The sequence below is a fragment of the Oncorhynchus mykiss genome, chromosome 10, assembly GCF_013265735.2.
Source record: "Oncorhynchus mykiss isolate Arlee chromosome 10, USDA_OmykA_1.1, whole genome shotgun sequence".
In the NCBI taxonomy this organism is placed as follows: Eukaryota; Metazoa; Chordata; class Actinopteri; order Salmoniformes; family Salmonidae; genus Oncorhynchus; species Oncorhynchus mykiss.
Genome location: NC_048574.1, coordinates 34,538,506 through 34,556,974, shown reverse-complemented (window position 1 = coordinate 34,556,974; position 18,469 = coordinate 34,538,506). Strand labels below are relative to the sequence as shown.

Genomic DNA, 18,469 nt, shown 5'->3' with positions numbered 1-18,469 from the left:
TTTTATGACCAGCACTGTAGGTGCGCTAGACAACTTTACCACTATCATAGCATATGTATCGATGAATCGTTGTGACATATGAAATACGAGTTAAAGTGTTATCAATGTGTAAAAACTACGTAAAAAATGTATGAACAGTTAAATTATGTGATGTGCAATCATATTCAGATCCTGATTGGTCAACAAGCTTATTTGACGTGTATCTTTTTTGACACATTCCATAGAAATCCTGGTTGAGAACGAAACAATGGAAGAATTGAACAACAAAACAACACAGCAAGTAAGTGAAAGAAATAGGTTTTGATTATGTTCTACTGGTAACAGGGACATACGTAAATGCCAACAAAAGAATTTTTGCGTCAGTGTGGTGTGTGTAACCTTTATTTAACTACGCAAGTCCGTTAAGAACTAATTTTTCTTTACAATGACGGCCTACCCGGCTGACGCTGGGCCTACCCGGCTGACGCTGGGCCAACTGTGTGCCGCCCTATGGGACTCCCAATCACGGCCGGATGTAATACAGCCTGGATTCTAACCAGGGACTGTAGTGACCACTCTTGCACTGAGATGCAGTGCCTTAGACCGCTGCGTCCATGTGTGTGAGTGTTAAATAGTTAACTGTACTAGAATGCTTAAAACGCCGCTAAAATGTTTAAATATCGGTTATCAGTACCGTTTTTTTTTTGGCAAGGCAAATATTGTATATATCGGATATCGGTATTGGCCAAAAACGTCATATCGGTGCATCACTAGTCGGTAATCTTCAGGTCAGAAAGTTAGAGCTCTAGAAAGAGGCTTGAGTTGCCGAGTTGGAATTCCAAGTTAGATGACCGTCCAAAACTAGTTTTCCCAATCGAAGTTAGTTTTTTCCCCAGTTCCTAGTGGTCTTTCCTAGTTCCCAGTTGTTTTGAAGAGGCATAAAACAGCAACGGAAGGCAGGCTTCATCAGCGTCACAACACTTTGCAATGAGCTGAAAACATATACTTAATTTAATGTTTTAATACATATTATGAGGCATGTCCTTACCTTGCTTCAAAGTAGCCTATTAGTTCCCCTGTCCTCTAATGTGGGGTTCAGATTATTAATTATGAGATTGGGGATTGGAGGCTTTGCACAAGGTGAGTGAGTGTGTGTCTGGGAGGACATGTGTGTTAGAGGGTTTGTGTGTAGGCCTACCTGTTGTGTGTGAGTGAGCGAGAATGAAACATTATTATGGTGCAAATGCCACTCCTAGTATGTATAGGTTAATTTGGTTAGTGTCTGTGGTCCTCTGGCTGCTGCAATCAGGCTCTGCCACTCTGAATTCACTCAGATAAGGGATGTGATTAAAGGGGTGCAGAAAGGATGAAATTAGGTATTTGTCTGTTTACTTGTAGCCAATGATAAACCCCATCAGGAAGCCAGGCAGTTGAGTGCAGGCAATGCACAGTGTGTGTAAACAACAACAAACCGCAGAGGAACCGGTCCAGAATAGATGGGACTCCTACCCAAAATAAACTGTCAGTCCATGCAGGCAGGAAGGCAGGCCTGGGGCTCCTCATATCCATGTCTAATCCCATTACACAGTGTGGCCGCTGCAGGCCAAACTCAGAGACTGTTACAACACTTGTTACAACACTAATACCAGGAGAGAGGAAAGGGCTTGGCTTGAAAAAGTCCAAAAGACATTAAAAGTAGTTACATAAAACAGAGCTCACTGGATAGAGGAGGATGTCCAAAAAGCATATCAGAGATGTAGCCTAAATATGGAGCTGCTCCTGAGGAAATGGACCTGCATATAAACACCATATAACACAGTGGAGCAGTGGACTGCAGCTTTAGAGAAGGTAAACACAGCCATTCTGATGAACCATTACTGGTAGAACAAGAGCTGTAATGTCTAGGTTTGGATCCTGTGCTGTTGTCTGTCATAGGGATACCTGTCCCCAGTGGAGGTTAGAGAGGGTTAAGGTTTTGACTAGGGCTGGCACAAATAGTGTATAACTGACGGTAATGGATGAAGACTGTCATGAAAATAAAATAACAGTCATAATAACAAGTAGAAATAGAATGAACAGAACAGGCTTGGAACCTCTGACCCTGGCAATTTGACTGGTAAAATCATGGGTACAATCACAATGGCTGTCTGGTATTGCGAAGCAATCAACTCAAATCAAATTTTATTTGTCACATGCGCCGTGAAATGCTTATTTACAAGCCCTTAACAAAGCTGTTTTAAGAAAAAAGGGATAAGAAAAACAAATAATTAAAGAGCAGCAATAAATAACAATAGAGGGGCTATATACAGGGGGTAAAGGTACAGAGTCCACGTGCGGGCGCATCGGTGTCGAGGTCATTTAAGTAATATGTACATGTAGGTAGAGTTATTAAAGTGACTATGCATAGATAATAACAGTGGGTAGCAGCAGGGTAGAAGGAGGGGGGGACAGTGCAAATAGTCTGGGTAGCCATTTGATTAGCTGTTCAGGAGTCTTATGGCTTGAGGGGTAGAAGCTGTTTAGAAGGCTCTTGGACCTAGACTAGGCACTCTGGTACCGCATGCCGTACGGTAGCAGACAAAACAATCTATGACTAGGGTGGCTGGAGTCTGACAATTGTTAGGGCCTTCCTCTGACACCGCCTGGTGTAGAGGTCCTGGATGGCAGGAAGCTTGACCCCGGTGATGTACTGGGCCGTACGCACTACCCTCTGTAGTGCCTTGCAGTCGGAGGCCGAGGAGTTGCCGTATCAGGCAGTGATGCAACCCGTCAGGATGCTCTCGATGGTGCAGCTGTAGAACCTTCTGAGGATCTGAGGACCCATGACAAATATTTTCAGTCTCCTGAGGGGGAATAGGTTAGCTTCAGCGTGTAAATCAGCTAGAAAGATGTGTCGACATTGAGTAATTGTAAACTCTACAGCAGAGTCTCACAACTCAATCGCTGGTTGAAAACTGTTTTCTGCCCCTCCCAAAAGATAGGATTTGTAGATAATTGGCCCTCTTTCTGGGACTCACCCACAAACAGGACCAAGCCTCACCTGCTGAGGAGTGACGGACTCCATCCTGGCTGGAGGGGTGCTCTCATCTTATCTACCAACATAGACAGGGCTCTAACTCCTCTAGCTCCACAATGAAATAGGGTGCGGGCAGCAGGCTGTTAGCTTAGTGGAGTCTGCCACTAGCACAGTCAGTGTAGTAAGCTCAGCTATCCCCATTGAGACCGTGTGTGCCTCGACCTAGGTTGGGCAAAACTAAACATGGTGGTGTTCGCCTCAGCAATCTCACTAGTCTCATAAAGACCTCACATCTCAAAATAGGGCTACTTAATGTTAGATCCCTTACTTCAAAGGCAGTTATAGTCAATGAACTAATCACAGATCATAATCTTGATGTGATTGGCCTGACTGAAACATGGCTTAAGCCTGATGAATTTACTGTGTTAAATGAGGCCTCACCTCCTGGTTACACTAGTGACCATATCCCCAGTGCATCCCGCAAAGGCGGAGGTGTTGCTAACATTTGTGATAGCAAATTTTAATTTACAAAAAAAAAATGACGTTTTCGTCTTTTGAGCTTCTAGTCATGAAATCTATGCAGCCTACTCAATCACTTTTTATAGCTACTGTTTACAGGCCTCCTGGGCCGTATACAGCGTTCCTCATTGAGTTCCTTGAATTCCTATCGGACCTTGTAGTCATAGCAGATAATATTCTACTTTTTGGTGACTTTAATATTCACATGGAAAAGTCCACAGACCCACTCCAAAAGGCTTTCAGAGCCATCATCGACTCAGTGGGTTTTGTCCAACATGTCTCTGGACCTACTCACTGTCACAGTCATACTCTGGACCTAGTTTTGTCCCATGGAATAAATGTTATGGATCTTATTGTTTTTCCTCATAGTCCTGGACCATCGGACCACAATTTTATTTTATTTATATACCATCATGTTTGCAATTGCAACAAATTATTTGCTCAGACCCCAACCAAGGAGCATCCAAAGTTGTGCAATAAATTCCCAGACAACACAAAAAATCCTTGATGCCCTTCCAGACTCCCTCTGCCTACCCAAGGACGTCAGAGGACAAAAATCAGTTAACCACCTAACTGAGGAACTCAATTTAACCTTGCGCAATACCCTAGATGCAGTTGCACCCCTAAAAACATTTCTCATAAGAAACTAGCTCCCTGGTATACAGAAAATACCCGAGCTCTGAAGCAAGCTTCCAGAAAATTGGAACGGAAATGGCGCCACACCAAACTGGAAGTCTTCCGACTTGCTTGGAAAGACAGTACCGAAGAGCCCTCACTGCTGCTCGATCATCCTATTTTTCCAACTTAATTGAGGAAAAAAAGAACAATCCAAAATGTATTTTTGATACTGTCGAAAAGCTAACTAAAAAGCAGCATTCCCCAAGTGAGAATGGCTTTCGTTTCAGCAGTAATAAATTAATGAACTTCTTTGAGGAAAAGATCATGATTATTAGAAAGCAAATTACGGACACTTTAAATCTGCGTATTCCTTCAAAGCTCAGTTGTCCTGAGTCTGCACAACTCTGCCAGGACCTAGGATCAAGAGAGACACTCAAGTGTTTTAGTACTATATCTCTTGACACAATGATGAAAATAATCATGGCCTCTAAACCTTCAAGCTGCATACTGGGCCCTACTCCAACTAAACTACTGAAAGAGCTGCTTCCTGTGCTTGGCCCTCCTATGTTGAACATAATAAACAGCTCTCTATCCACCGGATGTGTACCAAACTCACTAAAAGTGGCAGTAATAAAGCTTCTCTTGAAAAAGTCAAACCTTGACCCAGAAAATATTTAAAAAACTATCGGCCTATATCGAATCTTCCATTCCTCTCAAAAATTGTAGAAAAAGCTGTTGCACAGCAACTCACTGCCTTCCTGAAGACAAACAATGTATATGAAATGCTTCAGTCTGGTTTTAGACCCCATCATAGCACTGAGACTGTACTTGTGAAGGTGGTAAATTACCTTTTAATGGCATCAGACCGAGGCTCTGCATCTGTCCTCGTGCTCCTAGACCTTAGTGCTGCTTTTGATACCATTGATCACCACATTCTTTTGGAGAGATTGGAAACCCAAATTCTACTTTTAAACTCAGACAAAACAGAGATGCTTGTTCTAGGTCCCAAGAAACAAAGAGATCTTCTGTTGAATCTGACAATTAATCTTAATGGTTGTACAGTTGTCTCAAATAAAACTGTGAAGGACCTCGGCGTTACTCTGGACCATGATCTCTCTTTTGACGAACATATCAAGACTGTTTCAAGGACAGCTTTTTTCCATCTACGTAAACATTGCAAAAATCAGAAACTTTCTGTCCAAAAAATGATGCAGAAAAATGAATCCATGCTTTTGTTACTTCTAGGTTAGACAACAGCAATGCTCTACTTTCCGGCTACCCGGATAAAGGACTAGATGAACTTCAGTTAGTGCTAAATACAGCTGCTAGAATCCTGACTAGAACCACATTTTTTTCATCATATTACTCCAGTGCTATCCTCCCTACACTGGCTTCCTGTCAAGGCAAGGGCTGATTTCAAGGTTTTACTGCTAACCTACAAAGCATTACATGGGCTTGCTCCTACCGATCTCTCTGAGTTGGTCCTGCCGTACATACCTACACGTACGCTACGGTCACAAGACGCAGGCCTCCTAATTGTCCCTAGAATTTCTAAGCAAACAGCTGGAGGCAGGGCTTTCTCCTATAGAGCTCCATTTTTATGGAATGGTCTACCCATGTGAGAGACACAAACTCGGTCTCAACCTTTAAATCTTTACTGAAGACTCATCTCTTCAGTGGGTTATATGATTGAGTGTAGTCTGGCCCAGGAGTGTGAAGGTGAACGGAAAGGCTCTGGAGCAACGAACCGCCCTTGCTGTCTCTGCCTGTCCGGTTCCCCTCTTTCCACTGGGATTCTCTGCCTCTAACCCTATTACAGGGGCTGAGTCACTGGCTTACTGGTGCTCTTTCATGCTGTCCCTTCGAGGGGTGCGTCACTTGAGGGGGTTGAGTCACTGATGTGATCTTCCTGTCTGGGTTGGCGCCCCCCCCTTGGGTTGGGCCGTGGCGGAGATCTTTGTGGGCTATAGTCGGCCTTGTCTCAGGATGGTAAGTCGGTGGTTGAAGATATCCCTCTGGTGGTGTGCGGGCTGTGCTTTGGCAAAGTGGGTGGGGTTATATCCTTCCTGTTTGGCCCTGTCCGGGGGTATCATCGGATGGGGCCACAGTGTCTCCTGAACCCTCCCGTCTCAGCCTCCAGTATTTATGCTGCAGTAGTTTTTGTATCGGGGGGCTAGGGTCAGTTTGTTATATCTGGAGTACTTCTCCTGTCCTATCCGGTGTCCTGTGTGAATTTAAGTATGCTCTCCCTAATTCTCTCTTTCTCTCGGAGGAGGACCTGAGCCCTAGGACCAAGCCTCAGGACTACCTGGCATGATGACTCCTTGCTGTCCCCAGTCCACCTGGCCATGCTGCTGCTCCAATTTCAACTGTTCTGCCTGCGGCTATAGAATCCTGACCTGTTCACCGGACGTGCTACCTGTCCCAGACCTATTATTTGACCATGCTGGTCATTTATGAACATTTGAACATCTTGGCCATGTTCTGTTATAATGTCCACCCGGCACAGCCAGAAAAGGACCACCCCTCATAGCCTGGTTCCTCTCTAGGTTTCTTACCAGGTTTTGGCCTTTCTAGGGAGTTTTTCCTAGCCACCGTGCTTCTACACCTGCATTGCTTGCTGTTTGGGGTTTTAGGCTGGGTTTCTGTACAGAACTTTGAGATATCAGCTGGTGTACGAAGGGCTATATAAATCAATTGGATTTGATTTGGTTTGTTGTGCCTGTCTTGGTGTGCTTGGACCATGTTAGTTCGTTGGTGATGTGGGCGCCAAGGAACTTGAAGCTCTCAACCTGCTCCACTACAGCCCTGTCGATGAGAATGGGGGCATGCTCGGTCCTTCTTTTCCTTTAGTACACAATCATCTCCTTGGTCTTGATCAAGTTTATGGAGAGGTTGTTTTCCTTGCACCACATGGTCAGGTCTCTGACCTCCTCCCTATAGGCTGTCTCATCGCTGTCAGTGATCAGGCCTAGCACTGCTGTGTCATCGGCAAACTTGATGATGTTGGAGTGTCGTGCCTGGCTATGCAGTATTGAGTGAGAAGGGACTACAAGAGGGGACTGAGCACACACCCCTGAGGGGCCCCCATGTTGAGGATCAGCATGGCCAATGTGTTACCTACCCTTACCACCTGGGGGCAGACCGTCAGGAAGTCCAGGATCCAGTTGCAGAGGGAGGTGTTTTGTCTCAGGGTCCTTAGCTCGTCTGGTAGGCTTGTGTCACTGGTCAGCTCTCGGCTGTGCTTCCCTTTGTAGTCTGTAATAGTTTGCAAGCCCTGCCACATCCGACAAGCGTCAGAGCCGGTGTAGTAGGATTCAATCTTAGTCGTGTATTGCCGCTTTGCCTGTTTGATGGTTCGTTGGAGGGCATAGCGGGATGTCTTATATAGGAGTCCCGCTCCTTGAAAGTGGCAGCTCTACCCTTTAGCTCAGTGCGAATGTTGCCTGTAATCCATGGTTTCTGGTTGGTGGTGTACTCCTCAATGCCATCGGAAGAATCCCGGAACATTTTCCAGTCTGTGCTTACAAAACAGTCCTGTAGTTTAGCATCTGCTTCATTTGATCACTTTTTTATAGACCGAGTCACTGGTGCTTCCTGCTTTAATAATTTCCATGGTAATGTACAATGTTCATTCAAAATATGTTAACTGATGTGGCTCAAGCAATGGAATGTATTCTTTGGTTGATTAAACTAACATTACAATCACAGCACATATTTTAGCACATATTTTACTTCCTGCTTTGCTCCTATGGGTACACTCACAATGGCCGCCAGTCCACCCATTATGCAAATATTTACATGGATGGGGATGCTCGTTTTATTCATTCCATTTCTATGGTAGCACATGCAGTCATTTTTTTTTTGCTATTCGAATAGTATTGGCTTTCCAATTATCGTCGTCCAAAACTCCATGACTGTCACAGCCTTAGTTTCTATGTTGGTACTACTGAGAAATTAAGATTGTTTCACTGATTACTGGTAGGCACGGATCCACACAGCCCTCAAACGTTAGTCTCTGCAGGCCTGGGTGCTGCGCCAGAAGCCTTAGCACCCCACCGAAAACACCTGAGGACAAATAACTGCCTGTATATCCATCCACCACATTACTGACCCAGCCCTTCATCTCTTTATACCCCCTTCTCACTCTTCTTCTCTCTCTGACAGAGCCTTTAGCCCTCCCAGGGAAAGAGGATGAAGCAGGGATCATCTTTGACAAGATTGTAGCACCACAGAGCGTGGATACAACTTGAATGCCTCCGTAATGCAATCAGAGCACCATTACAGAGCAGGAGCGACTACTTGCCTGACTGACAGAGAGAGGACATACAAGAGCTGCTGTGTTTTTCACACTACTATAAAGAAGAGAGCTTGACTGAATGGGTTCAAGCAAGCATGAATGAGGGTAGTGAGAGCCAATGTAATTGTACACATGAAACCTGCTCTGTTTAGAATGTGGGAATCCAAAGGGTGCATCAATGTGTATGTAGGCATCTGATCTGTGTGTGTATTGTGAGGCTGTCGTCACCATGTAAAGTGTGCAATCGTCAGGGTGTGTTTGTTTGTATGGGTTTATGTTGCTGTTTTTCACACAGATAAGTTTACCTCAATCACTCCACTCAGTGACCTCTGACCCTCAGGACCCTGGGATATTGAGCAATAAGTGTGATGACATCTGCACCATTGAACGTCTTGATTTCATAACTTTTAAAAGTATTTTGATCATACAAGACCGTGTGAATGATTAAGCTGATTTACAGAATGCGCTGTGGGTGATTCACTCAAAGTCAATGACAACATATTTGGCCCTTATGACAACACAACATACTTTATCTGGCCATAACGTTTGTCTGAACTAAGGTTTCTTGCACTTTGCCAGGCATTATTGAATGTTGTGGTCGGTTCAATTCTGATCTTCTCTGATAATTACATGCCAAGTGACTAACCATGACAACAACACAATATTGATCATAACTAGCTGCTTCACTGTTGCAGTTAAGAATATGCACCTGTAGTGACCCATGTGTGGCAACAACTCCTAAACCTTCTCTGCTTAGTTCGAGTACACTTTGTCTGTTTCGGATTAATGTATAGCTAAGTACACAAGTACAATATACCAGAAGAGATCTGATGGGACAGACACGACAGCCTAGCGATTTACAAACATGCATCATCATCCCAACAGCAACATGTTTTGATCTCAGGACGAGAGCGCACGAGGTGCTCGCACACCTACTTGTCAAAGTGTGCGCGAGCTAAGTAGCTAGGCTATCTACTACATGGCAATAAGTACAACACGCTAGCTAGTCATGTAACTGCATATATCGGCTTCAACGCATGTCCGTCTTTATTTACCTTACAAGGAAACGGTAGAGTAGAAGCAACTTTTTCCATAGCCAAGTTCCTGATACTCGGGGTGAGAGGGCCGCGACAAGTCGGACAACAACTCAGCTTTTGACGACATTGGTTGCAAACAAGATGTCCGGCCTGGCATTGCAGAATCGGTGGCAGAACGTAGTCAAAACAAACCGGGCACTCGAACAAGGCTGTAAGTTCAGCAGATTGTCCATGTAGCGATGCTGAGGGCAAGGCAACAGCAGCGACAGGTAGAGCCGAGCCAGACCCGGCCACAGCTCCTACTCCGGCCGCTGCAGCTGAGGCAGCAGCTCCCCCCGAACCGCCGTGCTTTCCTCCGCCTGCTTTCCCGGAACCGAGTCCTCCGCCCCCACCGCCCGCAGAGGACGGGCGGCTCATATCGATTAGTTCAGTTCTTTAGGATAAACCCAGCGCGGAGTCTGAAGCCCAGATTCCTGTTTACGCACTCCTCTGAGTGGCATTCAGACTACGCTCCAAGAAATCTCCAAGCCCCCGGGAACAGAACATGGTGTCTGAGTTTGACAGAAAGCAGAAAGCCCATTGGAGAGCATGGTTTGGACTGACAGCTTCTGCACCAATTAGAAAGTGTGCCTGGGTGGTTACGTAATGCGCACTGTGCACACAACAGACATGTTGACATGTAGTCACAGACAGAGCCTAAACCGTAATAAGCGAGAATTGTTTGCTGATAAAGACGATGTGATACCCTCTATATGCAATATTCCAGTCAAGGAAAAAGTAACATACATTGGGATTACCATATCTAAGGATCAACAGGAAAGATGCTCATTAAATGTTATACCTATTATTGAAAAAAACTAAAAGAAGTTGAACCATTGGTTGCAGAAGGATTTATCCTTGGAAGGTCGAGTCTTGCTTTCTAAAGCTGAAGGTATCTCCAGACTTACTTATGCAGCCTTATGCATACCTTTATCTTGACAACAAAATAGGTAAAGCAGTTGACCAGGTGCTTTTCAACTTCACCTGGAAAAATCATACACATTATATTAGGAAATCTGTCATTATGAACTCATATGAATATGGTGGCCTCAATTTTTTATATTTTCCTACTTTGAATAACACATTTAAGATAAGTTGGGCTAAACATTTTTTAAAGAATCCAACTTCAATTTGGAATTTCATCCCCCATTATATCTTCTTCCGTTTTGGTGGCCTCAATTTTATGTTACTTTGTAACTATAACATTGATAAGATTCCTGCAAAATGATATGCTTTTCATAGACAAGTATTCATAGCGTGGTCGTTAATATATAAACAGAATTTTTCCCCGCGTAGGTATTTCATTTGGAACAATAAGGACATTTTGTATAGAAACAAGTCTTTATTTTTTAAGAATAGGTTCAATAATCATATCTGCTGGTGAGTCAACTTTTTAATGCAGAAGGATTGTTAATCAATTATTATCAAATCAAATGTATTTATATAGCCCTTCGTACATCAGCTGATATCTCAAAGTGCTGTACAGAAACCCAGCCTAAACCCCAAACAGCAAGCAATGCACGTGTAGAAGCACGGTGGCTAGGAAAAACTCCCTAGAAAGGCCAAAACCTAGGAAGAAACCTAGAGAGGAACCAGGCTATGTGGGGTGGCCAGTCCTCTTCTGGCTGTGCCGGGTGGAGATTATAACAGAACATGGCCAAGATGTTCAAATGTTCATAAATGACCATGGTCAAATAATAATAATCACAGGCAGAACAATATCCCTGTAACACCTAGAGAGTTCGCCATAGTCTTTGATGCTATTCCATCTGGAACTCTCATGTTATTTAGAGGTGTAGCCAGACCTCACCTTCTTGACCTACCCTCGCTTAATCCAGTGGACTCTCCAATAGGGAAAATATGTTTCTTCTTGCTACCTCAGAACAGCAGATCTATACGTGCTTTATTTCAAAGGGATATTGTATCCATTCCTTATGTCACAAGTTACTGGAATACATTGGTCACTAATATCTGTTGGGAAAAAGTCTGGTTATTACCAAACAAATACTTGCTTGTTAACAAGGTCAAAGAGGTCTCTTTCAGAATGATCCATAAGTATTACCCTGCGAACCTGAAGAAACTCAAAAAATACATGAACATTGATTGTACTTTTTGTGTTGAGCATCCAGAAACAGTTTCACATTTATTTTGACACTGTCTACTTGTAAAACAATTATGGAAAGATATTCAGTTTTATAACTGTTAATATTCTTGATGACTTTTGTTTGTTTATGGGAGAATGTGCTGCTCGGTTTCCTTAACTATAATAAAGACAAAGAAAAACAATTTTACCTCATAAATCTAATTATGCTAATGGTAAATTTTCATATTCATAAATGTAAATGCACTAATAAAAAAACACTCTTCTGTGTTTTCTATAAGGAATTTGAGCAATTAAGACCATTCTATATTCTTCTAAAAAGAAAGCTGTTAAAACAATCAATGTGTGCATCTTTTAAGGTCTTTGTATAATCTGTAATTTGTTGTACCCCCTAGCATATGTTATCATTGTCTATTTATGTACTTTTTGTATGTATACAGACTTTTCTACATTGGTAATAAAATAATATATATTTATTTTTTTAAATAGTGACAGATAGAACATTTATTTTTATTTTTTATTAAACAGTAACATGCTAAACACAAAAAACAGAACAGCCAGAGGGATTCCACAAAGAAGTAAGAAAGAGAAAAAAATACAAATCCACATTATATCAATTCAAATACAGACATGGAGCGAAGACATTTTGTTTTGTATAAGTTTGAATTATGTTATAAATAGTTTTCCAAGTCTGATAAATAAAATTAAGAAAATAGTATTTTTCTTCATAAACGTTGATTTGTGTATGAAAATTTTTCCTAATAAAATAAAGAGATTTATGATATACTCACGTTCAATTGTAGAATCAGTATAGTAAAATATGTCAAACTTAGATATTTCAATGGTTGTATGCATTTTGTTGCCAAGATTTAATTTTACATGATTTCAGAACACTTCACTATGTAAACAATGACAGAATAAGTGAATAAGTGTTCAATAGATTCAGCTTCTAGTTCACAAAAACTGCATTCACTGATAACATCAGGTGTATATTTAGCTATTACACGGATAGAATCTATGGATAATCTTAAAGGAGATCTCCTTTACTTTATTGGTCACCATACATTTGTTGTCAGGTGCGTGAATGAGGACCCAAAAGCGAATTAACAAAACAGAGTTTCTTTAATGACGAAACACACGTAGGCTCAGATGGACAGGCAGATTCCGACAGGACAGGACAAGGTTAGATGAACAGGCAGATTCCGACAGGACAGGACAAGGTTGCAGCAAACACGACGATAGTCTGGTTCAGGCATGAGTAACACAAACGAGAATCCGACAAAGACAGAAGCAGAAACAGAGAGAGATATAGAGACCTAATCAGAGGGAAAAAGGGAACAGGTGGGAAAAGGGGTGAACGAGGTAGTTAGAGAAGACAAGGAACAGCTGGGGGAAAGAGGGGAAGAAAAGGTAACCTAATACGACCAGCAGAGGGAGACAGAGTGAAGAGAAAGAACAGGAACAGGACACAACATGACAATACATGACATTTGTGTGGTGTGAGCCAAGCACGGCGCCAGTTTACATCAAACGATGAAGCCCAACAAAATATCACAGAAGGAATAGACTTCCTGTAGAAAATATCCCTTAATTGTACGGGGTGCATACTGGCGGCAAAGAAGTCAGACGCAGGAGAGCAAAAACTGTGTTTCCAACGGCGCAGTTTAATAATAAAAACCCACCGGAAACCATAACAATCAATAAATGGGTACAAAACCCGCCGCACACCAGACATAACATGCACAAGCACTTACAATAAACAATACCGGACAAGGACATGGGGGGAACAGAGGGTTAAATACACAACATGTAATTGATGGGATTGAAACCAGGTGTGTGGGAAGACAAGACAAAACAAATGGAAAATTAAAGGTGGATCGGCAATGGCTAGAAGACCAGTGACGTCGACCACCGATAACCAAACTTCTAATGCTTAAGACAATCAAAGACAAAATTGTGACTTACGGTATCAAACGCTTTCTGAAAATCCAAAAATAAGATAACAGGGAAGTCATCCAATAGATCACAATACTCAACCAAATCTAACACCAGCCTCAGATTATTAGATATGTGGCGCCCTTTCATAAACCCTGATTGACATTCATCAATCAGATCATTCAAGCAAGACTTTAACCTTTTCGCAAGGATTGAGGCTATAATTTCATAGTCGTTATTTATGAGCGTGATTGGATGCCAAGTATCAATATTTAAGAGATCCTTGTGTGGTTTAGGTATAAGAGTAATAACCCCTTGCTTCAGAGAGGCAGGTAGTTCTCCCTTCTTGAAAGCCTCCTTAAAGGTTTCAAGTAAAAATGTTGTTATTTCTTCAGAGAAGGTTTTGTCAAATTGAGAGGTTGAGCCATCACAACCTAGAGATTGACAACAAGACCAATTGAATTCTTCCCTAACCGAGTTAACATTCTCTATAGAATCAATGAGATCCTTAGAGACACTCAAATTGTTATCTAAGGAGTAAAGATTCTCATAAAACTTAGTGGTAAAGTCTGATAACAACTCTCTATCCACAGTGGTTACCCCATTAATCTTACATTTCCGAAGTGTGTTCCCCTCTAGTCTTTTCCAAATGAAAAAAAGTATCTACTGTTCTTTTCGTATTTTTCAAGTCATTGCTGGATCTTATGCAGGCTCTTCTATCCTTTTCCTCATAAAATGTATCTAGTTGATTCTGTAAATCATTAAATGTTGTTTTCTCATTAAGATCAAGATGCTCAATCTCTGTGATATCCGCAATTGTCTTAGAGAGTTCAGCTACCTCACATCTCCTTCTTAAAGCAAGCCGTTTTCCATAAGTAATACAGGCTGAGCGGATACAAAGTGTCAGCAGTTCCCAATATTTCCCATATTCTGCATTAGATGTAGCTAAATTTCAGTGAACAGAAATTAGATTCTTAATCACATTTTTTAAATCATCATGCAATAGCAATGAGTTATTTAATTTCCAATAACCACCAGAGTATTTCTTATCATCATAACTGCACATTCTTACAGTCAACCAGTATTTTTACCTCTAGAGTGTTGGGCTCAAGACTAGAGGTTATCACCCACAAGTCAATTCTTGATTGTAGTGAACGATCTCTATTATTCCACGTGTATTGTTTCTCTACAGGGTTTTTAACTCTCCATATGTCAATTGAGTACACACAGATAGAACCTACCTCAGTGTAAAATCTTTGATGTAGTCAAATCAAATCAAATCAAATGTATTTATATAGCCCTTCGTACATCAGCTGATATCTCAAAGTGCTGTACAGAAACCCAGCCTAAAACCCCAAACAGCAAGCAATGCAGGTGTAGAAGCACGGTGGCTAGTCATCTTCTTTGAATATATCTTGGCGGATCCCAACCAACGTTTCAGATGCATCTACCGCCACCTACTGCCCTGGAGAGTGAGGCCAGCCTCATATTACTATCCTGCAGTATATTCTCCTACCTAGCCCTTTACTGATAAAATAGCATAAATCCCTACTAACCGCCCTCATCCCATCTACCGACCCAAAATAGCACCTAAACCCCATCCCTGTCCAAAGTCAAAAAATTCACAATAGGGGAGAGTGGGGTAAGTTGAACCAAAGGGTTAGTTAACCAAAGGGTTAGTTGAGCCACCCCTTGTTTCTAGGAAACCATACACAAAATTAATCATACAACTAAATATTTAAGAAGGGGTCTTCATTTCATTGCGTCTGTGATGGAAAAAGTGGTAAGCAAGTTTGACTTTGTGAAAGAAAACCGATTTTCACAAAGTCAAATGAATGTATTGGGTAAATTGAGCCAATGGCTGTCACGCCCTGACCTTTATTTCTCTCTTTGGTTACGTCGGGGTGTGATTTGGGTGGGCATTCTAGTTTGTCTATTTCTTTGTTGGCCGGGTATGGTTCCCAATCAGAGACAACGATAGACAGCTAAGCTGCCTCTGATTGGATACCCGACCAACAAAGAAATAGACATTGGGGATCATACTTAGGCAGCCCTTTTTCACACCTTCAGTTGTGGGAATATAGCTTTACGTTCGTTATTGTATTTTGTTGTTTTTCGGTGTTATTTTTAATAAAGACAAATGTACGCCTACCACGCTGCACCTTGGTCTCCTTCTATCAACGGACGTAACAATGGCCACCATATACCATACAAATGATTACATTTTGATTACCTATGCATAGTATGTTTGCAATGTGTGATTCATACGAACTCAAGATTCAACTCAAGTGCATTTTTATGGTTACAGAGCAGACATCATGCCCTGTGTATGAAAATGTAAAACATGCAAGGGTTTAGTGCCCCTTGAGGTTCCTGAGAGAGCAAGAAAGTGATAGAAGAGAAGAAGTCCATTTGAGCAGCAGCACAGTAGCGGTGTGTGGGTAAAATCACTGACTAAGGCAGCTCCAAAATACAGGTGTTTTAGCCTAGCTCAGTGCTTTCTGTGGTGGTGGGGCAGCTAGCAGAAAATATGGAGTGTAGGGGTTGGTAATGTTCTCTAGTTGCGCCGTGATTGGCTCAGTGTTCTGTCACTCATGGGGGCATTACGTCAACACAAAATCTACAGGGAGAGTGCGACAATTCAAACACATTGGGTGCTGCCGTAGAGTTACATTAGAAGTGCCCATCCAAGAAGGCTCAAGGTCATTGGCCACAGATAAAAATATGTCATATTATGTTATATCTACAGTAGCTTTGATTGAACTGATCATGTCAACATCATACTTTCAAAATCTTAGCAGGCTAGCAGTCATCATCATGAATCAAGTCGACAGTCTACTGGCAAATCCTTTTCAAGCCTTGTCATATGAAGAGAAATGATGATGAGAAATTATAGATAAAATGTATCGGTGCTCATCGGCCATTGGACATAAACATTACACAACAAGTTGGGAAATGCAAATTCAACAATGTGTGGTTTGGAAGGAATCAGGCTAACTGCAAGCGCTGCAAAGCAATCACTAACCTGCTATTCAGTGGAGTGGGTGTGTGGTCCAAGTCTGGTTTTAAGGGTCTCTTTTCCAAGCTTAAAATGATAAACATTCAACATTGGCCATGGTGTCAATCCAGCATGACTTCTGTCGCATTCAAAATAACTGGAAACTCGGAACAGGGAAATCTCAGATTTCAGTGAATTCAAAACAACTGGGAACTCAGAAAAAAATTAGCTCCAACTGGGAAAATATGTTTTGAACGGTCATCCAACTCGGAATTCCAACTCGAGAACTCGGGCCTCTTTCTAGAGCTCCAACCTGAACATCACTGATGGCATGATTTGACCTTGTTTTTTTCCCAGTTTCCCAGTTGTCTTGACAGCACCATAACTCCAGAGAATGCCAGACCTTGATCACAAAGTTTGATGACAAAATTTGCCCATGTAGGACCGACGCGCCACCTTACTGTTCAAGTGAGCACAGCACAACAACGGTGAGTCCAAAAATGTATTGTATGCTGCTGCATTAATGATGTAATATGCCAGGGAGATATGTATTCTGTAGCTAAGAAGGTAATACTAAGTGTATGTTGTGTAGTAAGCTGTTAGTAGCCCATGTGCCTCATCCTAATCATTTCTCTAAATAGCCTGTTTTAGAGAAATGTCCTCATCGAATATTGTAAGAGCTTTCATCTGCTTATATTCCCCCTTTATTTATCCTACAGTTCTGACTTGGTGTACATGGAGAATACTGTAAGAACGGCCCATGTTCTGAATTCTGTCGCTGTACATTTCAAAAGTGCTGAACAAATAGCTATAGTAACTTCCTAGCTCACTCATTAATGTCTTAATTTAAATTACGGTTCGCCTGTTATCCGCTCGTCGTCCCCGTATGCCATAGTTTGTACATCTCAATTGTCAGTAGAAACCACATTTGTTTAAGCAAGTCAGCCATATCAGCTATGTTTTTTTAAAGGCAGTAAATGAGGCTGAATGATCTTTCCCTGTCAGACAAGGCTCCGCTGATAGCCAGGTGTAGCACTGGTAAGGATTCACTCTATGGTGCTGAAAAGAAAGCTATGCTGTTGGGACAGCTTTATGTTGGCGCTAACAGTTTGTGGGCGCCCTTTGTCACTGTTATAGAGCAATTAATGTATTGTTTAGTGTTGTGGCTTTGCTGGCATGCACCAAAAAAAAAATTGGTTTGTTTGCCCCGCTAAGATTGACATGCTAAAATTGCCACTGTAATCAACATAAGCTAAATATGATGTGACTGTCCACGGTTCTGATTTCTGTATGCGTGTGTGCGTTCGTACAAGTAGAAACACATGTTGACACACCCTACTTGTAGAGAAATGTCAATACCATCCTCCTCTTTCATGTTTATGAAACAGTCTATCACTCTGTCATACAGTATACACTGTTTTGCTGTCCTAGGCTACCTGGCTAAAATGTTTGCTCGCTAGCCTATCTTCCATTCATAGGCAACGTTAGCTAGTTAACATTAGGCTTATTTTTAAATGTTTTACTTTAACCTTTATTTAACTATACATCTAGTTATGTATTGAACTTCCATCCTCTCAGGCCAGGGGCACAACAATGTATGAATTAATGGTTAGATCAGAATCATTGTTATAATTATTGACCAGTACGGAGAATTAAGTAAAAGTCCATATCCCCATCTCCATCCATGGCTAATTTAGGAAACTGACAATTTTAGCTGGGCTGGCTAACTAGCCACCGGAGGACAACAACACAACCAGATGCAACAATTCAAATTTCTGACTTATGCTCTCCATGGGATTTGATAGGAGTGATGTCAAATCCAAGCTGGCTTGCCTTGACACTTTTTGTTGGTGCGCCAGGACCATTCACAATTGAGCTCGCTCAGTTTAGCTCAACGTTGATTGGCACATTTTTTATACATTTTTTA

At 42.0% G+C, this 18,469-nt stretch overlaps 1 protein-coding gene across 1 annotated transcript in view; it reads right to left on the bottom strand.

The window, feature by feature from the left end:
- The window catches only part of LOC110533713 (E3 ubiquitin-protein ligase Siah2), a 42,382-nt gene extending 32,335 nt beyond the window's left edge, over positions 1–10,047 (bottom strand). The window contains exon 1 of the mRNA XM_021618177.2: positions 9,488–10,047. Within this exon, the coding sequence (XP_021473852.1) occupies positions 9,488–9,886 (399 nt within the window). The 5' untranslated portion in view covers positions 9,887–10,047. The remainder of the gene's footprint in view (positions 1–9,487) is intronic.
- Between the last annotated feature and the right edge of the window lie 8,422 nt (positions 10,048–18,469).